We start from the raw sequence: 24,401 nt of genomic DNA on the forward strand, positions 1-24,401 counted from the left end.
GCCAAAGTTCACCTGCAAATATTATTTGTTAATTATACACAATAGAAAATATTTCTTTCTAAATTAGTATTAAACATTTAGGATGCCTGACCACTGCAAGGATTCTGATACTTTATTTCTATAAGTTTCAACACTGCTTCACATTTCTTTTGATTGTAAGCACATACAGTCACCTGCTACTTCAGTAGCTACACCTGTTCAACTACTTGTTAGCCCATGTATTTAATCAGCCAATCACACATCAGCAACTGAATGCATTTAAGCATGTAGACCCGGTCCAGATGACCTTCAGCTTGAGCATCAGAATGACGACTTTGTCAGTGATTTTGAAAGTGGCACAGTTGGTGGCTGGTCTGAGTACTTCAGAAACTAGGAAATTGAGTGGGATTTTCTCCACACAACCAACTCTGAGGTTTACAGAGAATGGTCTGAAAAAGAGAAAATATCCAGTGAGCTGCAGTGGTCTGGATAAAAATGCTTTGAGCTGATGACTCGAAGCTGATAGGAAAACAACAGCAACTCAAATCACTATGCAGAAGCGCATTTCTGAACCCATTGGATGAGAGAAGATTGGATAGTCTGGACATGGTGGTGTAATAGTTTGGGGGATATTTGCTTTGGGCCCCTCAGTACTAACTAAGCATTGTTTAAACACCACAGCCCACCGATTTATTGCTGCTGATCATGTCTATTCCTTTATGACCACAGCGTACACATTTACCAATCGCTGCTTCTAACAGGACAATTTAACATAGGAAAAAGCTCAAATCATCTCAAACTGGTTTGAACATGACAATGAGTTCACTGTACCCAAATGGCTTTCACAGTCACCCAATGCCACTTCAATAGAGCACCTTTTGTATGTGGTGAAATGGAGAATTCACATCATGGATGTGCAGCGTTATGCTGTTATGTGACTGTGGACAACATCTCTGAGAAGTCTTTCCAAAATTAAGAGTTAAAACAGTTTTGAACTCAAAAGGGAGTCCAAACCAGCCCAGTGAATATATATATATAATACTGAAAAGCAGATGAAGGTTTTGGTGTTGGAGTTGAAGCAAGAAACTAGATCTGTACTTTTTAAAAATCTTTTTAAAGATACCCGATGTGTGTGTGTGTGTGTGTGTGTGTGTGTGTGTGTGTGTGTGTGTGTGTGTGTGTGTGTGTGTGTGTGTGTGTGTGTGTGTGTGTGTGTGTGTAACATTAAACGACCCCCTTTACTTTTTTTTACACCTCTACATTTTTACACCTACACATAATACTGACTGGTTAGACCCACGTTACAGAAACATCATATGATTAAAATAGAAAGTACAAGGAAACGATTTGTTTATTAAAATAGTTTCTAAGACTATTTTCCGCAGTGATTCTGGCCTTTCAGATAACATCTGTCTTCTTCTCTCCTAATTAAGAAAATGAAAAAATAACGACTATAAACAGAATCCCACGAGAACATTTCCTGGCTTATTTTGTGCACCACAATGAGATCATATCACTTGTTTTCGAACATTAAACAAATTATGTTTCAGTGCTAATTCAATCCAGAGCTGTCAGCTAGTCCATCACCTCAGATAAGAGGTTTGCCTTCTCGGTCTGAACAGTGAAACGGGAAGAAAAGACAATAATCTCTTAGAGGGAAGGTTAAATATAGCTTTTTTAAAACAACAGATTAACGTTGTTACGTTATTGGAAGATGCGGTAGTCTGTATGAGAGTTAAAAAAAATCATTGATGTGTTCTAATAATAACAATAATGCCTTTAGAGCTACAATATAATAATAACGTCGTTATTTTAATAAAAATAAACAATATTATGAACCTGGAGGGTCGGCGTGTTTGATGACGACACTCGTTAGACACGCTGCGATTGGTTAGTTTTTAACCGGAAGTAGGTTACAACCCACTCTTTTCTCTTTGCTCCGTGGCATTCTGTAACACAACCTACCTACTGCTGCTAGTTTAACACAAAATGCAACAGCTGTAATGAGGGGCAGGAATGGACAAAGACGGGATTAGGTGAGTGAACGTTTGGGGAATGCTATGATTAACAGACAGGCTTTCTAACGGGTGAGAATAAAAACCCGAAAGCGAAGTGAAGCGCGGAACATCGCTAAGCTAGCAGCAGAACTGTAGCCATGTCCGGTTCGAATTTTTTCAAAATAAGGGGATGTGCTGCCTGTAATGTCGCAAATTTCAAAAGAATTGAAGGTGCTGAAATTTGCAGATATGCCACTAGGAGAAAAAATTCTAATTATCAGAGGTTTTGGGCTAAGAGTTTTTCTGGAAATATAGCTAACTTTTCTCTGTCGCCATACCAGTAGCTTAATTAGAGTTTGAAAGTCTCCCATCATTAGCATGACTTGGTTCTGTTGTTTTTCAGGCAGTCTGGTGTTACTTTGTCCTTGACTTAAGCTATGTTAAAATCATGCAGTTTCATGTTGACATGCTTTCTGTGAGTCAGCGGATGGTACTAAAGATACTTGTATGTGACGCAAAACGACAAGACACATTGTGGCAGGGCTGATAAAGCCCCCATACACACACAAACACACACAAACACACACACACACACACACACACACACACACACACACACACACACACAAACTCACACACACAAAATCCCCCAAACGGTTTAACAAGCACTTTTTAAAATCGGTTCCTCATTTTTGTGACATTTCATCAGCAGAACAGTTTTGCGTTAGACATTCTTTGTGTGAGTAGTTACAATCTGAAAGGCTCATATCTTAGTTGCCTTTCAGCATGTTAATACGAATCATTAATATTTTATATTTCTGTGTTTGGTGTTAAACATTCAAGATCTCATTTTTAGAAGAAAGCATTAAGGTTAAAAAAATAAATGTACAAAAAAGTATTTTGACAGCTACGGCTTTTAAAACATCAGCACAAGCTCAGTTCCAGTTCTGGCTGGATTCAGAGCCCTGCTGATTTCATTATAGCTGTCTAGAGACTGATTTATATCTGGGTGTGAGAGCCTGAAAACAGTGTTACTTTGTAAGTGTAAGCCTGGAGCTGTGTGGCCTTCAAGAACCTGCTGCACATGGTATCTGGTTGATACGATATTAGGCGTGGAAACTCATGAAGGCTGGCTTTTTACCAGGGATTCTTGACTGGTGAGCCTTGTATGACATTTACCCAGCCTGTAATTCAAAAGATAATCACAAATCGGCCTTGGACGCTGTGTGTGTTTCACTTGTTTTGTCCACTTTCATTCCAAGAAGGTACCTCTCGGAATCTGGAGTGTTTGGTCTTGCCGCTTTGCACAAAGCCCGTGCATTTATTTTGAAGAGAAAAGGCTACACCGGAAGTCAGCCTGTAGCTAGCTTTCTGTGAAGCTCGCCCACCAGTTTCCTTGTGTGTGCTGTTGTTTGGCTGAGAGCTAGCTGGCGTGTGTTAGCTGTCCAGGTGTAGCTAATCCCTGCTGTCCCTCCTTCCTCAGGTTTAAACGGAATCTTTGAAGTGAAGAAGTCGGATGCATGTTCAACAGAAACTTACTGACTGAAGGAAACTGTAGATAGCAGGTTGGTTTATTTGAAAGGTTGCTTAAAGGTAACACATTAAATGTCATTGTATGATTATCTGCTGTTTTGTCATCACTGTTTTTAACAAAAGTCCCTGTATTGGGATCCTGGATTGTGGCTTTTTTTTTCCTGATTGTGGATTTCTGTGTTTTTAACAGCTGATCGTTTTGTGGATTTACACAGGACCTATGTGTGGAAATACTGATGCATTGGAGCCAAAGAACAAGATCTCTTTATTCCAAAATGACCTACACACCCATGTCTCTAAGATGATGTATAGAAACCTGTTTTAAGTAATGTGAGCAGTCCGGGTGGCGAAGGGAATGCAGGCTTGTCAGCTATAGCTTTTATGAGAACGTGATGCCCAGGCGGGGGTTGCCACTCCAGGGTCGGGTCCGCTGGCTCTTCCTGGGTCTTTTTCTGCTGCTGGTGTTGCTGCTGTTTGCATACCTGCTGGAGTGCACTCCACCAGCAGACGTCAGCCTGATCCTACCGGGCCCTGTAGGAGAGACCTATGGAAAAGAATACTACCAGGCCCTGCTCCAGGAACAGGAGGAGCGCCACCTGAACCGTGCTGCCAGTCTGAAGCGGCAAATTGCCCAGCTTAAGCAGGAATTACAGGAAATGAGCGAGAAGTTGAAAGTTCTCCAAGAGAAAAAAGAGCTTCCAGGAGTTCCGGGTCTGGCCGATAAAGACCAAGAGCCTGGAGATTTGCTGGAGTACTTGCATTCTCAGATCGACAAGGCTGAGGTCAACACTGGAGCTCGCCTGCCAAGCGAGTATGCCTTGGTGCCGTTTGAGAGTTTTACTTCTTCCAAGGTGTACCAGCTGGAAATGGGGCTGACGCGGCACCCAGAGGAGAAACCAGTCCGCAAGGACCGCAGGGATGAGCTGGTGGAGGTCATCGAGGCCGCACTAGACATCATCAACAACCCTGACGAGGAGGATGGTGTGGAGGATGATGTGCCAATGCAGAGGCAAACCTACACAGATGGTCACTTTACTGAAGGTGAGACTCTCAGTTAAATTACAGACTAAGAGGTAATGACTGTAGCCAGTGTTCAAAATGAACCTTTTATTAACAGTTTCCACTCAGTGAAGAGACTCGTTGAAAAAAAAATTCACCAGCAAAATCTATTTTTAACGATCCAGAATAATAAACTGAGCCTTTGTTCTAAATCTGATTTGGTTAGTACATTTTATTAAGATAAAGGAGCACTGGGTTGCACTGATATACACTATCTGACTAACACTGGCCAATATTGCCTATTGATTGATGTTGGCATATGACAGTTATCAGATTTAGTGAACAGTCTGTATTTAGTAATATAAATTTTGCACTGGTTAAATGTTCAAATTGTGTGACCTGCAAGACTTTAACTCTTTACCCTCTGAAAGCCTTTGAAGCTCTTTTCTGAACTTGGTGGTTTCTGTCATATTTCAGGCCCACTTATAGAGCAAAAGGACTGGGTGTGCATCAGAAGTTAGAAACGAGTCAAAACTAAAGTACATCTTTTATTTTCTTTTAGAGTATTTCTTTGTTTTCCCCTTATTCCAGGAAAACAATAAACAACAAAACAAAATCAGCCAAATTGTTACTTTAAACATTGATATTGGGCCAAAATGTCACAATTGGCAAAGGTCTGATTCAAGTTCCGACAGAAAAATCTTGACCTCAAAAGTGATGCGTCAAACGTAAAATACATTTGAAAGTTCATAAGCCGCACTCTCAGCTGCAGTGACCCTCCATGACTCCTGCTCCTTGGCTAGTGTATATTGCTTGGTCAGAGTTGTGGTTGGGAGATTACATGAGATGGTTAAAGTTTGACAAAACTGCAGGGGTCAGAGCCAGTCAGATTAAGATTGTGGTGTGCCTTTGCATAGCAAGGATGGGGACAAAAGTTTATGCTACGTGTCTGGTTTGCGCGTTAGTCATGCACAGCAGTAGTGCCAAACAGAAATTCTCCTTGAATTTGGCACTTAGTGCCACTTAGTGGATAACTGGTGTTTTCTCAGCCCGTCTCAGTGTTTTTCAAATTGTCTTCTTTTGGCAGGGCTATACCGGACAGAGCGAGACAAAGGGACACTTTACGAGCTCTTCTTTGCCAAAGAGGATTCCAGCAGTTTTCGCCACGTCACACTCTTCAGGCCTTTTGGCCCCTTAATGAAAGTCAGGAGCACATCTGTGGAAACATCAGGAATGATTATTAACATCATTGTGCCACTAGCGGGCAGGGTAGAAACTTTCTCACAGTTCTTGCAAAACTTCAGGTGAGAATGAATCTTAAATCCATCCCTCTCCACTAAACATGAGCCAGCACACTTGGCTTTCATTAGACGTGTTGGCTTTTGTTTCCACCATTGTTGTGGAAAACACTGCAGCCTTGTGTGTCCTTGTAATTCATTTGAAAAATGCATGTGTTTTTAGGGAGGTGTGCATACAGCATGACAGAAGGGTACATCTCACGGTGGTTTATTTTGGGCAGGAAGGTCTACAGGAGGTGACGTCATCTCTGGAAAAAATGTCGAGGTGAGTCTATTGAACAGAAAGCCCTTTTAATAGGCTTGTTAATATGTCGTATGAGGCATTTGTTAAAAATCAGGTTTTGTTTTACAGGGAGGAGAGCTTCTCCAACTACACTCTCATCCCAGTGGACGAGGAGTTTTCCCGGGGTCGAGGTTTGGATATCGGAGCTCACGCATGGAAGAAAGGCGACGTCTTAATGTTTTTTTGTGACGTGGACATCCATTTTACACTCGAGTTCCTTAACACCTGTCGTCTCCACGCTGCTCCAAGTAGGTGTAATCGGCTCACATTCGTTATAGTCTTTATGTGCTCTTGCTTTCAGCCAAAGGTTAATTTGCTTGTTCTGTTTTACAGACAAGAAAGTCTTCTATCCTGTCGTGTTCAGTTTGTACAATCCTGCCATTGTCTACGGAAATTTGGAGCTGGCTCCACCTGTTGAACTCCAGCTGGTAAGAAGTGTAAAGGTTCCCATTCTGACCAACGTGTTAGAAAGCTGGTTTGGTGGTGACCTGTGTGTCAGAGGTGACTATGTGTTTTCAAATAGATTCATAAAAAGGATGCTGGATTCTGGAGAGACTTTGGATTTGGAATGACATGCCAGTATCGCTCCGACTTTCTAAATATCGGTAAGCATTGATCCATGTGTTTTATTAGACCTGACAGTTGTGCGTAACATGTTTTAAATGGGTCTTTTTTCCGCAGGTGGTTTTGATCTTGAGGTCAAAGGTTGGGGCGTGGAAGACGTCCACTTGTACAGGAAGTATCTGCGGAGTGACATGATCGTGATCCGCACGCCGGTGTCGGGTCTGTTCCACCTGTGGCATGAGAAGCAATGCGCGGACGAGCTGACGCCGGAGCAGTACCGCATGTGCATCCAGTCCAAAGCGATGAACGAGGCCTCCCACTCTCACCTGGGGATGCTGGTTTTCCGCGAGGAGATTGAGGCTCACCTACGCAAGCAGGCCTTCAAGACACAGAGCAAAACAGAGGACTGAGCGAGCCTCTCCATACCCAGCATCATTTCTACATTAAGACTGCAAGGTGCTGATATCATTAAGGCACTACAGCGAAGACATGTTTACACGGATCCTTCTGCATTTCACCGCACAGCTGTAGACAAATGAATGTACAAAAATGAACGTTAGTCAATGTGAAAGTTCACAACGTGGCACGAGTCTTACTGAAGAGCTGACGCTCAAATTAGCAATACTTAACTTGCTGAGGGAAGAACAACAGGTACGTATCTCGTGGATTTAGGTTGACAATATGTTACATGAAATCAAATCAATAGGCATGCGCTTACTAACTTTGAACTCGACAACTTCTCATTAAGCCATCCTGCCTGCTTCAAACACAGCACCTGACCTGCAGCCAGCCTCTTTAGCACCTTTTACAGCCAAATATGACTTCAGAAAGATTTCAGCTCATTCAGATGATTTCTGGCAGCTGTTGCGTGTTTGGACAGGCTTTTTAAATCAAACTAAAGACACATTAAAGGATAACAACTTGTATAATTTATTGACAACTGTAAAGACGTTGCACTTTCTCATAGTGACCAAAAGAAGCCAAAAGTTTCAGCTGATCCTCAAACACTTTATAATCTTTCACTCAGTATTTTGGCAGTAGTATATGGAGCCATAATATTCTGTTAGTATTAGAAGTTCTGTGAGAGGGGCAGTATGGTTTGTTTGTTTTTTAAAAAAAGGGAACTTGTGTTTTGTGACAGTCAGTCGCTGTTATCATTCATTTATTGCTGATTGTTTCCAAGTAAAGAGTTCACCTGAAAAGCACGTTGATCAAATGGTTCAAGGACTTGGAGCAAAGATCTGCTTACTGCATGCAACGTTACAATATCAGGTGTATGTGGACCAGTATTATTGTATAAATAACAATGAGCGTCGTTCCCAGCACTACGATTCCCACTTCTTGACTGGGATTGAATGTTACAGTCATGCTTGTAAATATTTTTCTAATATTCCATTGTTTCATACATGTGAGTTAAATATGTGCCTACATGCAGACAGTACTATGATCCGTTTCTTCTGATATTGTTTTTAGCTGTATTCAGAGCTGCTGGTTTCTATTCCACATAATGTTACAGCTGAACAGTTCCCATAGGTCAGAGGGGTAATTTTAATGAGGACAGCTGTCTAAAGATTACATAGAGCAGGCAAGAAGTGCTTTTTTCTCCCTCACAGAGGAAGCAGGTCTCATCTGGTACTGTAATTATTTTATTATTGTTTTTGCAAATATTCCAGCTTTCTGTAGATAGTCTTAGTCTCTCCTTACCCCGCAGGAGAAAACATCAGCAGTACACAACAATTCAAACGAAACACTTGAGCAAGGTGATGATTTATTTTAAGTCTTGCCATGAAATAAAACTTACAGAAGGCTGCATTCGCTTCTGCTCCTTCATTTCTGCTGTTAGTATTTGATCTGCTGATACATGTTCTTGGGAAACTTGACCCCTCCCACCATTTCTATAATTTATACTATAAAAATGTAATATCAAACTTGTCAAGTGTCTTTGAATCAACGAGCTCATTTGTATGTTTCTTAATTTAAGACAAATGGCGTAATACAATTGTATTATTCATCTGTATACAATAAACTACATCAATAAAAAAAAAAGGAAAAATAATCAAAATCCCAGTGAAGAAGTAATACGTGAAACTAAATGGGACCAAAGCAGACAGGTGTACTCTGTGTATTAATGTGCCATCTGTTCTGGATGGATCCCCATGGTCTTGTAGATCTCTTTGAGAATGAGCAGAGCCGTGTCTTCAGATTGCCTACAAAACAACACAAGTGTTAATACACAGGTTTCAGGCAGTCACTGAAGCAGCTTAAAGGACTTCAGACGTAACTCGCCATCATTTAAATGTACAGTTTTTCTACTATGGTGTGTCAGATGCCTCTTTTCCACTAGTACCTACTCGACACAACTCGATTCTGTTGCAGTCATTTTCCATTACAATTGAGTACCACCTCCACGTGGGTCATTAAAGCTTTTTGTCAGACTCGGGAACCACAGTGTTGTTTTTTTCTGCGGCCATTTTCCTCGTTGCCAGGTTTCAAAAATGGTGGTTTGGATTTTTGTGAAGGAGTCACTCTCATGACTCATCGAGTGACACCATCGTCTGGCCTATCGGTGGCATGCAGTCTGATTTCACATTTTTGGATTAACTGATCACTTGGAACCCCAACCGAGCAGGCGCTAAAGAAGGTAGTACCCAGTACCAGGTACTACCACCTAATGAAAAACTATCAAAACTAAGTTGAATCAAGTCGAGCTGAAAAGGTACTGATGGAAACAAGGCAAGAATGTACTGTGAGGAAAGGGCCTAAAAATCAGCAATGAATAAAAAAAACCTATACTACAGAAGAGTAAGTCTTTTTTTTTCATGAAACCAAAATACTACTCATGACTTGATAAATTATTAAAGATCACATATTTGAGAGGCTGAAACCACCAAACCTGTTATTTTTCCACAGGAAATATTTAAATTATTAATTGATACCAAAAAACACTGACTTAGTTTTCAGTCCGTGTCATTCGGCTGCATAATACTCAAGTTTCCATTCAAATTGCAACTACAAACAGGTCTTTAATATAAGATTGCTTGTACCAGTAGCAGAGGTGACTCTGGAGGGCAAACAAATACTCGTTGAAACTCTCGATGGGCTTCTCCTGCAGGACGTAGTCGATGCGATTCCCTCCATTTAACATCCCGATCTTCACCTGAGACTCGTCGTCTTCTTTTTGAAGCTCAGGGTTGTCTGGAATCTTATGCTCTGTGACAAACCACAGCAAAACGGTTGATCTCACACAGTACAGAAAATAGTCAAACGAAGACTCACAACTCAGCCGCACTCACCCTCGTGCACTTGTTGCTTTTCCTCCTCTTCGATCTGATTGGCCACGATGGCCAGCTGGGCCTGAAGTTGGGCATTCGAGGTGTGAGCACGAGCAAAGTCGTTGAGGGTCTGCCAGGCAGTCCTCAAGGAGCTGATGAAGCCCTGCTTCAGGTCAGAGCCCATCCTGGAGAGAGACTCCTTTAGCTCTGAAACACACAGAATCACGCCTAAACCCATTTCCACACAACCAATGAAACCTACATAAACTACAAAAAAAAAAAAAAAAAAAAAAAGCAACCACCACGAGAAACTTTATTTTGCCGTCACCTTAATGTTTTTCTGCACAGCCAAGGAAAAAACGAATCAGTTTTATTTGCCACTACGTTGCTTCATAGCAATTGAAGTGCAAGAATAGTCTTTGTGCTGTGTAACCGCAGATATTGGGGCGCTCCACCCTTAAGTGGCAGAGAGGCCAAAAATACTGAACAGTTTAGTTTAGGTTCAGTAACTAACTCTGTATATGTAACTGTCAGGATTCACAGTTAAAAACTGTTTTTTTTTTTTGTTGCTTTTGTTTGAAACTTAATCTCATATGTGACTAAAACAATGACAGCTCTGCTCTGAGTGTTTGGGTCCATACCAAGATGAAGCCTCTTCCGTCCTTTGTGATGTGGGATCAACACAGGCTTCAAGTCCAGGTCTGGCATTATCATGGGCTCAATCCTGTAAGCCACTGGGTCCAGCTGAAAGACATTATTAAAATTAGAGTCTAAACCATTAGCCTAGTGAATAAAATGCCCGTGCACACCAGAATAACGTACAAATCTGACCCAGAAACAATAAAACATGTTACACAAACACATACTGGATGATAAATATTGAAGAATCCCTTGCATGTGGGCAGCTGGTACGCCTCTTCGATCTTCTCAAGTCCTCGTACAGTCAGGAACATGCCGATTGGAGAACCCAAGGCAAAGAAATTCACAGGCTCAAAGTCCAGAGTGTGGTAGATGACAGACACCTGCAGAGGATTGATTAAATGTCAGCCAGCTCTGCTTCAGAATAGCAGCTCATTGTTGCTGACAGACAGATGTGTTTACCTGCCCCGTTCCAACTTCAAAGTAATTGTAGTCCACATGGACAGAGGAGACGGTGCTGCCCACTGGAAGCTTCTTCACAGTCGGATGAGAGGGAACTTCAGCTGCTGATGTTGCAGCTGCTGGTGGAGGTGCTGCAGTCTGAGTGACCTCTTTGACCTCTTTTTTGTTCTCCTGAGCTGCCTGACGTGCAGCCTGTGAACATGAAACCATGAGGGGGGCGGGGTCATAATCACAATAATTTTTGCAAGCCTCGCAGATACTCAGCAGACAAACTTACCTGCTTATTCACTCTTTCTTTGACAAATTTGGCAATTTTTTTCCTGGGACCAAGTGGGATACCCATCTCCTTCAGGTCCTCAATCGTGCACATAAGCTAAGAGAATATAAAAGGGTCAGAATAAGATGAATTACATTATATCGCATAAAACCCCAGATGTTCTCAAATGACCTTATACAGTTTACATTTATAACTAGATTTCTTCTACTTTTAAAACACATCTTGACTCACAGCAGTCTGTAAAATAAAAGGTGGACTGTGTTCTTACAAAAGATTCAATGTCAATCTTCTCCTCATCAAAGGTACTCTTGTATTCAGACAGGCCCAGATGTTCCAGCATAGCAGCAAGATCCTCAAACTCCTCCCCATCCTCTTTGGGCTGCTCCTCCACAGCTGGAGGCGTGACGGCACTATTTTCCTGTGCAACGGGGGCCGTCACCTGATATGAGGATAAAAAATTTACAATTACATACTGAACTTTTATTCTGAAAATATTCATCTCATTTACAAGTAAACGGAAAAGAGCATGGTGTTCGTTTTATTTTTACAGTATATTGTACTTTATTTAAATTAGCCAGGGCGTGACCTGTTTGACCTCTCCGTTAGCAGCAGGCATGGTTGGCATGGCCCCTCCGGGTGAGGCATTCTTCTGATTTGAAAGCAGATCAAAGAGAATCAAAGAACCTGCAAGGAGAAACATGCAGAAAAATTAAGTGATGGTGGAAAAAACAGAAAGGTTAGAAGCTGATTAAACATGTTTATTACCTAAGCTGTGTCCTGCCACTGACACTGCACCTCTGAAGTCCGGGTTCCTCTCCATGAACAGGGCATAGAGTCGGTTAATCTCTTGAGCAACAGTGTCCATGATGGTCTGGCAGTAAGTGGGACTGTTGTAGAAAAGCACATCTAACAAGGTCTCGTTGGTAAAGTGACGTAAACGCCCGGTGCTGGGCAAAGTGATCTTCTTTATCCTCCTGCAAAGACAAACAAGAAATAAGTCTGTTAAGGTCCTGCAAGGATGTCTGGTGAACTGAGCCACCAATTATCTCCAGTAAATAATGACAGTATCCGATAAATGTTCTGTTTACCCATCTCTGAGTAATGATGAAGGATTTACAGGTGATAAACAACATCAATTTAAAATAAGAGAGTAGCTCCAGTGTTTTCATCCAGACAGGAGCTATTTATAATATCACCACATGTGTGTCAAGCCTCTTTGGTGTTAAACATTTGTCCCCCTCACCTGTCCACCCCTGTGGCATCTCCATGTAAAGCCGTGTGCCACTGCACAGGCAAAAATTCCACTCTGCTGATAGCGTGCTCATCCAGGGATTTCTTAAAATGGCTCTGCAGCAGCTTCAGCGACACATTACGGAAGTCGTCCACTGAAAGCACGACAAAACAGCATTTTTAACGTTTCCTTCGCACACATCGTTACACGGCTGCAGTGTGACTGCTCATTACTTCATTACTCACCACACTCAATCATGCTCCGAAATCTCAAGTCACACACGGGGCCAATTCCATGAACCATGAACACAAGATGATCCACCGTTGAGAGCTCACCTGGAAAGAGGTGCGCACGGTCACTTGTCTCTAATCTTAAATATGTGCATAAAATGTGAACTGCAGTCAGAATGAGGCTGCATTATACTTCACTTAGCACCTAACCAGCTATCACAAAGTCCTAAAAAACTGATTATGATCCTGCTAATGCCTCTGGAATACCTTATCATACTTTCCATTTCCTAAAATTACACTTAGTGGATGATACAAACTGTGTTTACACTTAGAGCAAATTATTTTGAGCACAGCGGAACTTGTCTACCATCAGGCACTTCATCGTGGTCATCATCGATCCCTCTCTTCACCACTCTGGGTCTGGTCTGCCCGTCCTGAGTTGTGCCCCACTCATCTGGTACGCAGGAGGGCTGAAATTGCACTATGACCTACAAAGGCAAACAGATCAATGCTCATGAACTATAAAGCTAATTACATCATCAGACCGCTACAGCACAATAATCAAACAAGGGTTTACCTTTGGATTGTGCATCACAATAGTTTCCCCTGATGGGAACTCCAGCCTGCGGTGCCACTGGTTGGTAGACACAGCTTTCTTATATTCAGCCTAGAGATGATGCAATAATACAATATTATAATTTCCTTTTACAACAGTGCAGCCTAAACTAAACCAATAAAGAACAATGCAGAGGGTTTAAAAAAAACAGTATTTTTGAGACAAACCTCGAGCTTATCGCTGAACTCCTCAGAGTAAGGAATAAAGCGACTATCTGTATCTCCTTTGTAGAACCAGGTGCAGCGCCGGACCTCTGTAGGTTCCTCCTCCCAGTACACTGCAGTCCGCATGCGGTCATAAAGCTGCACGTCATACCTCCCTCCGTCCGTGCGTATGATCACACTTTCTGGATCTGGTTGAACTGAAAGAATGAAAAAAAAAAAAAACAACTTCACTGTGCAGCTCAGGTCAAGATGAGATTCTCAGGACCCCAAAGACAAATTTGCAATTTGTCTTGTCGTACCAGAGTTGTACGTCTCCTCAAGCTGAAGGGAGTCAAAGATACTGAAAGGAAGCCAGACGCTTTTTGACTCCACCTGCTTGCAGTAGAACCAGTGAGGCTGAACTGGCTCATAGACGTTGTAGTTGTACGGCATCATGGGAACAGCAGGAACGACGGCTCCAGCTGTGGTGGCTGGAAGTGGAGGTGGAGGGCCCTGAATCTGTGTGGGAGGAGGCTGAAGAGAGAAAGATGTGATTTAACTACCCAAATAAGTTAATAAACCCAGTGATCAACAACACCGGTGTGACACACTTACCTTTGTATACATGGGTCCTGATGGGGGGAACGTTTGCGGTGGCGAGCTGACCAAGTAGGGATTCTGCTGAGGCGTGTGCGTTGGCGGCAGGATTTCCGGAGCTGGAATATAAGGACTAGCTCTGCTGCTGGTGGGGGTGTGTCTGTACGGGTTGTGGCTCTGCGGCTGCATCTGGGGAGGCGGTGGGGTCATTGTGGTAGGGGGAGGAGTGTGACGCCCCATGGGGCTCTGGTAAACTGCACTACCAAACATCGGAGGAGTAGGGTTCATTTGTGAGCTGGCAGGTGGGGGTTGTGGTGGAACCATGCTGATACTGCTGGGAACAGAAACGTGTCCTGTTGTGGTCGGGGCTGCAGACAGCACTGTCGGGGGGCATGGAGACTGGCCTATGGATGCAAATGGGTCAGTACTGGTTATGGGACTGGAGAAGTAGCTGAACGTAGACGGGGGATGTCCATTCCCAGATGTCTGACCTACAAAGCTGTCTTCTTCTCCAACATCAGTGGAGTCATCTACTGCACACCGACATGGAGAATAAAGGTGTAACACATGTTTTAGTATCTATGCAAAAACATCTGACACACATTAAATCACAGAGATAGAGAATATATACTCAGAGCTGTAGCTTTCTACCGATTAGTCCTTAAAATATAAAAAGAGGAAACATCTTTATCAGGCGCTTGATCAGCAGAATGTCGCATCATTAAATTCCTGTAACAGGACGTTGTCTTGCCATTTAACTCAGAGCACTGTTTTGGCTGTGACCCTGAAACATACGTGCAAAATAAAACATCACACAGCTGCAAGTTTGACCACAACACATCGCTGTCAGTTAGGATAACCTTACGCCTAAAAACCGCTTCGCTACTCGGACAAGGTTTCTTTCTCTTTCTGTTACTTTTACACTCAGTAAGCCCCGTAAGCGATACGGGAACCCAATTTGCTAACTAGCTTAGCTTGCTAACGAACCCACAAATGTTTGGACATTTCCTCAGTCAGCATCTCGTCTCACCTCCTGACAGCACCGCCGGACCAGTGGCCTGACTCACTGGCATGAAAGGCAAATTGAAGTTAAACTCCGGAGCGGCGCTGAATAGTAAATTTGCACTGGTGTTTGGAGCATTATTATTTTTTCTATCTGCCATTTTCCCCGAGAATTACACGTAGCCACTACCGGAGCAGGCAGACAGGACACGCTCAGTTCTCCAATGAGCGTTTTTGTTTTTTTCACTGGGCTCGCAGATTTTGCTGATCTATAAAGCATCAACCGGAGATTGCACGACTACAAGCAGCGTAGCACATATTATTCAGATCTACTAAAATCACGCAGGCAATTTCGCCACAGTTCTTTTGTTGACGCTACAACAAACACTCTCGCTCACCACTGCCACCTATAGACCAGGATGATTACTTACACTGTAATATTTTAATCTTTTAAATAAAAAACAACAACAAACTGTATCTTTAAAAAATAGAAGTAGCTCCATATTAAAGACTATTTCTTTTTTTTTCTTCACTAGAACAGGAATTTAAAGTCAAACGAAAAACACCCAGCCTATCCTGAAGAAGAGTTATGACGAGTAACACCTCCGTGCTCCGGTTGGTCCCCGTACCCAAAACAAACCCACTACGCTCTGCGTCTGGTGACGCAAATTTCCCGCCCTTCACTTCAGCGATCCCGTGTATGGGGAAAGTCAACAAACTGGTGTTTTCACTGTGATTTTACTTTGATATATTTTCTAATCTCCGGACCTTTATCACCATCTAAGCCATGCCTTCCACACATGACTGGATTAACGACCCCCTTGGTGTTGTTGAGGGGATGTTTGGTAAGACACCGGAACTTCACTATGTAGGGCTAACGCGTGAACCTAGCTAGTTAGCTCTCTGACTACGTACCATGCCAACTTTGCACATTGCAGGTGGCTGTGTGTGGTTTCTTTTTTCTTTCTCTTCGAAAAAGCAAATGACTTCTTACACTTTTTCGTGTAGTAACTGTACACACGCCAGCGCCACACATCAAGACCGAGACGGATTTTAAAGAATATGCGGAAAAATCCACATATTCCTTAAAATTTTAAAGGACTGACATTTACGTGTCACTGGTGGGGCGGTTATATTTAAGATTAATAAAAGTTGCTTATGTCTTTTAGACATGTTCTTTTATCTTTTATCTATTTTTTCCTTCTACACCCCTACATTATAACAGGTTTTCTCTTTACCCTGTCTCACTTCTTTGCTCTTCATATTACATCTATACACTTACTAGTCACTTCATTAAGTACATCTGTTGAACTCTTCAGTAAGACATATATCTAATCTCTCTAATATATGCAGTTCCATGGCAACAACAAGTGCATTTAACCACGCAGACATGGGCAAGACGACCGAGCATGAGAATTGGATGAAAGGTTTTAAGTGACTTTGAATGTGGTATAGTTGTTGGTGCCAGACAAGCTGCTTTGAGTATTTCAAAAACTGCTGATATACTGGGAGTTTCCCATACAACCATCTCTAGGGCTTACAGAAAAATGGTCAGAAGAAGAGAAAATATCCAGTGAGGACCAGTTGTCTGGTGGAAATGCCTTGATGATGTCTGAGATCAGAGGAGAATGGTTTGTCTGCTTTGAGCTGATAGGAACACAACAAAGTAACTCGAATGACTACTTGTTACAACTAGGATTTGCAGAAAAGCATCTGTAAATGTACAACATGTCAAAAGGTGAGGCAGATGTGCTACAGCAGCAGAACGCTTCTTCTGTCAGCTAGAAGATTGGGTCAGCCCGAGTCTTGAATTTTTGCTGCAGAATTTGGATAGTAGGATCAAATTTGGCATAAACAACATGAAAGCATGGCTACGTCCTGCCTTGTATCGCCAATTTCAGGTTGCTGGTGGTGTAATGATGTGTGAGGGATATCTTATTTTCACACTTTAGGCCCCTTAGTACCAGCTGAGCATCATTTAAAAACCACAGCCAGACTGAGTGTTGTTGCCCACGGTGTACATCAGCCTGTGGTGGAACAGGAGATTCACATCATGGCTGACAAATCTGCAGCAACTGTGTGATGCTGTCACGTCAATATTGACCAAGATCTCCAAGGAATCTTTCCAGCACTTTGAATCAGTGCCATAAAAAATTAAGACAGTTTTGAACGCAAAAGGTTAAACAAGTGGGAGGAGCACCTTTGATCTTTGCGAGGATGTACTTTGAAAATGCCTGGTGTGGGGACGGGGGCTATTATAAGGGGTTGGGGGATTGGTCTGTGGTGATTGCTCACACCAGAGGGCGCTTTCCATAGTGAGACACTGAGCGAGGCTTGAAAGGGAACATTTTTATCTAATGCAGCACAGCTAAGCTAATTTTGCGCTACAACAACCATTTATCCAACTTTGAGTTTTGATTTGCCAATAACATTAGGCCTTCTTGATATTTCAGCTGCTTCCCAGAGTAATCCAAACTCTGGCTGGGAGGCAAGAGCCGTGGAGTTCTTCAAAGATCGGCTGAAAGAGAAGGACGCTCACACCTTGGTAATACAAATTACACTTTAAACAAAAACATGTGCACGAAAGTCAGGCTCCTAATCTGTTTCTGCACACTTTGATGCAGGTCCCATCTCTCAACGACATCCCCATGCATTACCTGAAGCCCAACAGCCTCGTGAAATTTCGCTGTTTCATCCAAGACATGTTTGATCCAGAGTTCTACATGGGAGTCTATGAGACTGTCGATCCAGCCACACAGGCTAAAGTACGCACTTCTTTATCCTCTCGTCTGCTGTTATTGGTATGAGTGCAGCCCTTTGATAAGCTCTTAGCTGTTTTCATCTTTCATCCTCCTTTTCTGTCTATTCTTTCACAGACGTTGCGATGTGGGAAGTATAAAGACGTGACAGAATGCGGGGTGAGTCTCTTCAAACACTCATTCGCTATAGATGGCTCATTTTAGCTCCAACTTGGTTGTTAACGAGTGTTTTATCTGCAGGTGGATTTTAACTCTAAAAACACCGTGACTGCAGAACGACAGACTTTCTACTGTGTGCCAATCCCTGGAGAAAACCCCTGGGTCAAAGAGATATCCTCAGCTTGCAAAAGACCACACAGAATCGCTCTTTACGCAGCTGGCATTCGTGAAATGTGCATTTTTATCTTGCGATCTGCTGCTCCGAGTTGTCCTTAACTCTGTTGCACAGGTATGCCAACAGCAGCCAAGCAAGAGTGGTGCCTTCCACCTCGTACGTGCCAAGCAGACAGAAACGAAGCTACGAGGAAGACGACGACATGGACGACATGGACACGCAGCCACAGAAGCAGAGGGAAGCGCACGCTGGTACGAGTGTTCAGAGCGTTAGCATAAGGCCCAACTTATAGCTGCTCTTGATCAGTTACATCATTTAATTGTGTCATTACTGTCATTTTTGAAACGCTTTGATAACTTTGTGGATCCGTCCTTGCCTTGTGAGCATCGTCTAGACTCCTTTTTTCCTCGCATTATTGTGCAAATAGAAATAACTTGTGCTTTATAAAAGAAAATAGCATGTTTAGAAATGCTATGTTGAAAATCCTTTGCTCTATTTAAAAAGCACTTGGGGAGAATTTTGACAACGACTTTAAATTTCCTAGGGGGTAATAAATTTGTCCTCATCTGTAGATCTCGTGGTCAAGGACGAACTTTATCAGCATGGCTTTATTTTTCCTCTCTGCAGGTCCTCAGAGTCCCACAGAACATCACGGCAACGGCGACTGTAAGCGGCAGGAGACAGAAGCTCCTTCCAGCCAGACGACATCTGCCTCCCACCTCGACCTCAACTTCCCCCTGCCGGGAGAGAAAGGCCCTTCCTGCCTAGTCAAGGTGTGCTGCGTCAGTTTATTCCTCTTCCAGTACTGAACCGTTTTGAACAAAGAGGTGATTTTAGAGACTATACAGCTATCATGAGGAGAGTTTTAGGACACATGCTATAATGTGGGTATCATTGGCAGGTCTACGAGGACTGGGACAGCTTCAAACTGAACGACATGCTTGAGGTCTACGGGATCCTCTCCGTCAGTCCCGCTCTCAGCGCCTTAGCCGACGAGAAGTAAGACACGTACTTTGATTTTCCTCCCTGCCCTGATCTGCTCAGTTTGTTTCTCATTGTTGACGTTTCCGTACAGAGACGCCTCTTCAAGCCTGCTGGATCCCACTGAGTGCATGGAGACGGCGGAGGAGCAGAGGGTGCATTGCCCGCCAGCCTCGCTCGTTCCACGCCTCCACATGCTCTACGCCAAGCAGCTGCAGCACAACAACCCCCTGCTGCCCTCTGCCGCCACCTCGGAGGACAACAGTGCTTGTAAGGACAAACAGTAGAGTAGCAGGCCTCCAAGTTTCTTCATTCTTTTTCCTCGTGTATGTTACATGCCAATCATAAGCCAGTAAGCATCCAGGGAAATATTTCATAATCCTGCTACAAAAATAAGTATCGCAGCAGGGTTTTTTTTTTTTTTTTTTTCACAGATGTAAATGAGATAGCTGAATGTAATCTCATTTGCATAGCATTCTGCTAAATAAGCCTGAGTACTGGGGTTGTCTAGATTTCACTTGACAACTTGAAGAAGAGACACTTTTGGCACGTTTGACTTCATTCCCCTGGAGAGATTAATTCAAACTGTATGAAAAAAAACATTAATTAAATAACCCGATGCTTCCAGCACTGCAGACAGATCAGTTATTAATGATGAATCAATGTGGGCGACACATTTAAACTGCTTTGACTACATAAATATTATTTGCGGTGACTGTGCGCTATCTTAACGATACACAGTCCCTCCTTCAGCCGTTCTCGGTGCTGGAGGAAGCATGAGAATCCTTAATTTCTGTGCACGTTTAGCACTGTTGCCTCACAGCAAAAAGAGCCTGGGTTCAAATCTAACACTCAGGATATTCTCCGTGTAGCTCGGTGGGTTCTTTCCGGTACTCCTGCTTTCTCCCGCAGTCCAAAGACGGGCTACTTAGTTTAACTGGCGATTCTAAATTGGTGTGAGGAGTGGATGTGAAAGGTGGTCTCTGTGGTCTCTGTGTGTTAGCCCTAAAACAGTGCCGACCTGTCCAGGGTGACCCCTGTCTTCCTCGGTGACTGCTGGGACAACCTCTAGCCCCATCTGAATTGGATAAGCATAACGTGATAACATAGTCGGTGTTTTGCTTTGCTCAGAGATTCTTTTGGCTAAAACGAAATCACTCTCTACCAGAATGATCACGGGTAGTCTGGAAATCGTGTTTTTAAATAAAGAGGTTAAAAATGAACTTATAAGCTCCTTTCAGATATGCAGTCCTCTCTGATCCTCGTGTTCTCCATAACATCTGTAATCTAAAAATCTGAACCTGACGTGCAGCTCCTTTAGAAGTGAAATTACACTTGAATAACAATCATCACCTCGGTATAAGACAAAATAATCCTAGTATTATGATGACTTACAAATGTCAGCAAACTCCTGGAGGGTGTTTGCTGAAAGTACTGGAATGGACGCAAGGCAGTTTTTTAGGTTTCGTCGCTCTGCAAAGATTCTTGCAGAAGGCCTCACCAGGTTAGACTCGAGCCCAACAGGCTGATATTATTGGCTGATATTAATATTGACATTAATAACGACTGATAGTAGAAAAAGTAAAGAAGAGATGGGTGAAACACCCTTCAATTGTGGCGTATTAATGTTGTGTAAATTGTCCACCAGAGGGCACTCTGCAACTTCTTTGGCAAGAGATGTTTTGAATGCAAACACAACCAGCTGAACGGTGCAGTTGGGCAGAATGTAAATGAGTAAATAAATAAATACACATAACAAGGAAAGGTTAGGGAAATCTGTTAAGCTTGATGTGGTTGGAAAAAAAAAACCATCAAATCAAATTTAATTTAAAATTTTTAAATCACCAAATATCGGTATAGGTATCTGTCTTTAAAGTTGTATATCAGTTGGTCTCTAGGCTGGAGCATGTGGGGGGAAAAGCAATACAATCACATGTCTGTAAATATGTGGATGTTTTGTTTTGTAGTTGTTTTCCATATTGGTTCCTTCTTATTTTTCTCTACAGTTTTTAAGTCCATGAGAACAGTCCAGGTCAGGTTAGCAAGATTCAAAAGTAATGATTCCATTAAGTTTAGTAAAACATTAACAAGAGCTGAAGTTTAGTTTCTGTAGCATCAGACATTTACCTACGAGTGTTCAAAAATGAGAGATTTCTGCATATGTAAGCATTTGATGCACAGCAGTAACTCATTCATTTGGTAGCTTATGATAAATTGACATTTCTGACAGGATTACTGTGTACTTTACTTCCGACAGCTGAGTTTTCACACTGTCTTAATTTATAACACACCATTTAAAAACAGTCTGAGGTGTTTACTAAAGTGTGCATAGATATCAAGGAAGTCGCTTCAGTAATTATCAAAGAAGATAACAGGACAGATGTACTGTCAGATCTCATGCATAGTAAATAATATCGCTTAAGCAGGGCGACTTGTTCCATCAGTGTTGTAGGAATGTTTAATGAAGTGTGAGAAGTATTAACATAAAGCAGGAAAACGATCCCATTAAACCAAAGTTCATTTGCCTTGAAAAGCTTTCTAATGAGAGGAACAATGCGGCGAATGGTTCAGACTGGAGCTGAGATGATTCTTTGTCCTTTCTTCCTCAGTTTTAGCTTCGACTCTGAGCGAGATGCCCTCTGTCAGAGAAGAGCTGCTCGCATACTTGACTCATGTCCTCCTGGGTGATGCTCTTGCAGCCGAGTACCTCATTCTGCATCTCATTTCTAACGTGTACGTTAAGTTCAGTATGTGAGCTTCCTGATTTTTTTATTTTTTATTTGATGGTTTCAAACTAACGCCAGCACACTTTTATTTTTCTTGTAGGTACGTGAGACGGGACGTCCTCCCGCTGGGCAAGTTTACCTTGAACATGAGTGGTTGTCCTACTGTTGCCTCATACACTGAGCGCCTTTATCAGATCATCCAGCAGCTCGTGCCTTCTGTGAGTCATCAGCGCAATCGGTCGCAGGTACTGCTTGGTTATATCTGGATGAACTGAGACACACTCAATGTTGTTTCCTCTGCAGTCACACTACCTGGGCATGAGCCTCCAGAACATGAACCAGATGCGGTTGGTGCCTAAGAAGGACTATGTGGCAAACCGGCTGGTGAGCGGCGCCCTGCAGCTGGCCAAAAACACTTCCCTCTACCTAGATGAAACACAGCTGGAGCAGGGACAGCTGGATACAACAGGTGGGTCTTCTAGAAAACCACAAGAGGTCGACAGCGAGGACTCAAACGCCGCCATTTTTCCTGTCCTTGTGACTGTAAGCACCAACCGGGTTGGATCTGTTACTCTGTTGTGTTTGTTGCTGCAGGTGTGCGTAATGTCACAGCCTTGGGGAACCTGATCTCGTGGCAGAAGGTTGATTATGACTTTAACTACCATCAGATGGAATTCCCCTGCAATATTAACGTGCTCATCGCGTCAGAGGGCCGCTCGCTGCTGCCGGTAAGAACGCAGTGAAAGCTCACTCCCACCCATCGCTGATCCCTCCCAGCACCCTCGCCTCGCTCCCAACCCCGGCTACGGCTAGGGGAGGGGTTTGGTTTCCTGCGGTGTCTCACGAGGCAGAGCCTTGTCAGACACTGGAGGTTGTTTCCAGCCGGCGTCACGCTGTCGTCTCAGCTGACATTGGTCGGCCGCAGCCAGCCCTTCAAGCCGGCGGCTTTAACCAGAGTCTCGCTGTGTTGCAAACAGCCTGAGGAATGTGCTGTGTGCTATTCCTGTGTGCTGGTCTAATGGGTTGCCATGGTGGCAGCTGTGTGCCACGGGAACAATCCCGGGAGAGGCGTCAGGCTCGGCCTGCTATTAGGCGAGCAGTGAAGGGCAGCGTGCTGTAAACAACTCCCACGGTTCATTAGAAGTCACAATGGTTACATGGTTGCGCTTACTGTTTACATTGAGCAGCTATTGGCTGATTAGAAGCTGGAGGCTCGGCTCGATCAGATGCTTAACCGTCACCAAGGCTTTGATCCTGTCTGCCGTGCTCTGAAGTTTTGATAATATGCCAAAGTAGGCGGGCATGCAGCACACAGGGGAAACTTTTGCATAGCAACACCTAGTAAAAAAGACATCCCTTCTGTATATGGGCTTCCTCTATGGCACACAATCAATATTACTCTTTATCTCCACAGTCTGACTGTCAGATACACCTGCAGACTCAGGTCGCTCCATCCCACCTGGAGGAGTATCTCAGCACCATGCACATGCTTTCTCAGGCCTCATCACAGCTCAACAAGTTCAGAATCTACCTGAGTGTGGCTCGGCTGCTCGACTACAGTATCTCAGATGAAGTGACAAAGGTGAGACAAGCTCTTATACTTACAGTGAGTTGAGTTTCAGCTAGTATGGTAGCTGTTTCTTCATGTACTTAGTCTGTTTGAGCAGCCCTTTTTATAAGTTTGCATACAAGAGTTAAGTTTCTCCTTTTCTTCCTGCACTCAGTCAGTTGAAGATGACTTTGTAGACATGAGGAAGGATGACCCCCAGAGCATATCTGCCGAGGACCTGCACAGGATGCTCGTTGTGGCGAGGTGGGTTGTGATTCGGTTGTGATTTATATAACTGCCTTTATGTAGCATTTAATTAATTTTCATTCACGAGAATAATAACAGCCCCTAAGGCGCTTTTTAGTGTTAAGCAATAAGCTATAATCAAAACTGAAAGCACCATAAACAGGCTGATGATAGCTTCACGCCTCAGTGCAGCCAATTTTTTTTTTTTTTTAACTCGCTCGTAGATCTCATAGATCGTCTCAGACTGGCAGCTTATTAAAACTGAGATGTGGCTCTCTGCGAATCTGTCCGTAGGTTGTTGTCTCTGAGCCAGGGTCAGACCTCGCTGTCCAGAGACAGCTGGCTCCGAGCCAAACACATCGAGGCGCTGCGGAGGAGCCGGATGGAGCAGCACAAGTGTGTCAACGGCAACGAGCCGTGATCAGAGGCAAATGACACATGACTTTTGTTTGCTTTTTTTCCCTATTTGATATCTAAACAGTTTGTAATAAAGATGTTTTCATTTGCCATATAGTTCAGGTATTCACTTTTTTTTTTTTTTACTGTGCTGAGCTGCATATAAGATTTAGATACTGCTGTATGTACACTAACATCGCAGTTTATCATCACACTGAAGTTCTGCCTTAAATTCAAGGTCTCGTGTGGGGTTCACACCAGAGGTTTAGCTCAATTAGACAGAAAGGT

General features: G+C 43.1%; 3 protein-coding genes across 6 annotated transcripts; 2 read left to right on the forward strand and 1 right to left on the reverse strand.

Annotated features, from left to right (window-relative positions):
* The first annotated feature begins 1,873 nt into the window (after positions 1–1,873).
* Positions 1,874–8,465, forward strand: csgalnact2 (chondroitin sulfate N-acetylgalactosaminyltransferase 2). 3 transcript variants are annotated; one of them, XM_031737944.2, is made up of 9 exons: positions 1,874–2,015; positions 3,460–3,569; positions 3,700–4,550; positions 5,596–5,812; positions 5,970–6,071; positions 6,159–6,337; positions 6,423–6,517; positions 6,613–6,694; positions 6,771–8,465. In XM_031737944.2, exons 3-9 carry the CDS (start codon positions 3,902–3,904, stop codon positions 7,061–7,063), a joined length of 1,617 nt encoding a protein of 538 aa, XP_031593804.1. In that variant the 5' UTR covers positions 1,874–2,015; positions 3,460–3,569; positions 3,700–3,901; the 3' UTR covers positions 7,064–8,465. The 3 variants fall into 3 exon arrangements, with proteins under 3 accessions (XP_031593804.1, XP_031593803.1, XP_031593806.1); XM_031737943.2 differs by having other exon boundaries at positions 3,460–3,541; XM_031737946.2 differs by having other exon boundaries at positions 3,460–3,541; positions 3,725–4,550.
* Positions 8,405–15,472, reverse strand: LOC116318797 (SEC23 interacting protein). Of its 2 annotated transcripts, none has more exons than XM_031737941.2 (18): positions 15,151–15,472; positions 14,139–14,653; positions 13,844–14,057; positions 13,548–13,741; positions 13,342–13,431; positions 13,132–13,252; positions 12,780–12,869; positions 12,547–12,688; positions 12,069–12,277; positions 11,890–11,987; positions 11,572–11,742; positions 11,304–11,399; positions 11,027–11,218; positions 10,792–10,947; positions 10,567–10,669; positions 9,947–10,132; positions 9,698–9,863; positions 8,405–8,860 (listed from the first exon to the last, which is right to left on the reverse strand). In XM_031737941.2, the coding sequence occupies exons 1-18, from the start codon at positions 15,281–15,283 to the stop codon at positions 8,779–8,781; spliced, it is 2,958 nt and encodes a 985-aa protein (XP_031593801.1). In that variant the 5' UTR covers positions 15,284–15,472; the 3' UTR covers positions 8,405–8,778. The 2 variants fall into 2 exon arrangements, with proteins under 2 accessions (XP_031593801.1, XP_031593802.1); XM_031737942.2 differs by having other exon boundaries at positions 14,139–14,650; positions 15,151–15,283.
* A 298-nt stretch (positions 15,473–15,770) lies between these two features.
* LOC116318790 (minichromosome maintenance complex binding protein) lies at positions 15,771–24,230 on the forward strand. Its single transcript, XM_031737935.2, has 16 exons — positions 15,771–15,967; positions 17,576–17,667; positions 17,747–17,887; positions 17,999–18,040; positions 18,122–18,211; positions 18,328–18,466; positions 18,843–18,988; positions 19,117–19,214; positions 19,291–19,466; positions 21,806–21,929; positions 22,023–22,140; positions 22,226–22,391; positions 22,517–22,650; positions 23,337–23,504; positions 23,647–23,735; positions 24,012–24,230. Exons 1-16 carry the CDS (start codon positions 15,910–15,912, stop codon positions 24,136–24,138), a joined length of 1,908 nt encoding a protein of 635 aa, XP_031593795.1. The 5' UTR covers positions 15,771–15,909; the 3' UTR covers positions 24,139–24,230.
* Positions 24,231–24,401: the final 171 nt, after the last annotated feature.

This window comes from Oreochromis aureus, linkage group 13, assembly GCF_013358895.1.
Source record: "Oreochromis aureus strain Israel breed Guangdong linkage group 13, ZZ_aureus, whole genome shotgun sequence".
Taxonomy (NCBI): domain Eukaryota; kingdom Metazoa; phylum Chordata; class Actinopteri; order Cichliformes; family Cichlidae; genus Oreochromis; species Oreochromis aureus.

Coding starts and splice junctions, on each gene's coding strand:
- csgalnact2 (XM_031737944.2), top strand. CDS start 3,902: ATGCCCAGGCGGGGGTTGCCACTCCAGGGTCGGGTCCGCTGGCTCTTC. Junction 4,551..5,595: donor AGATGGTCACTTTACTGAAG/GTGAGACTCTCA, acceptor TTCTTTTGGCAG/GGCTATACCGGACAGAGCGA. Junction 6,518..6,612: donor CACCTGTTGAACTCCAGCTG/GTAAGAAGTGTA, acceptor GTTTTCAAATAG/ATTCATAAAAAGGATGCTGG.
- LOC116318797 (XM_031737941.2), bottom strand. CDS start 15,283: ATGGCAGATAGAAAAAATAATAATGCTCCAAACACCAGTGCAAATTTA. Junction 11,743..11,889: donor CTAACGGAGAGGTCAAACAG/GTCACGCCCTGG, acceptor TCCTCATATCAG/GTGACGGCCCCCGTTGCACA. Junction 11,219..11,303: donor AAGAAAGAGTGAATAAGCAG/GTAAGTTTGTCT, acceptor TCATGTTCACAG/GCTGCACGTCAGGCAGCTCA.
- LOC116318790 (XM_031737935.2), top strand. CDS start 15,910: ATGCCTTCCACACATGACTGGATTAACGACCCCCTTGGTGTTGTTGAG. Junction 18,467..18,842: donor GCAGAGGGAAGCGCACGCTG/GTACGAGTGTTC, acceptor TCCTCTCTGCAG/GTCCTCAGAGTCCCACAGAA. Junction 19,215..19,290: donor AGCGCCTTAGCCGACGAGAA/GTAAGACACGTA, acceptor GTTTCCGTACAG/AGACGCCTCTTCAAGCCTGC.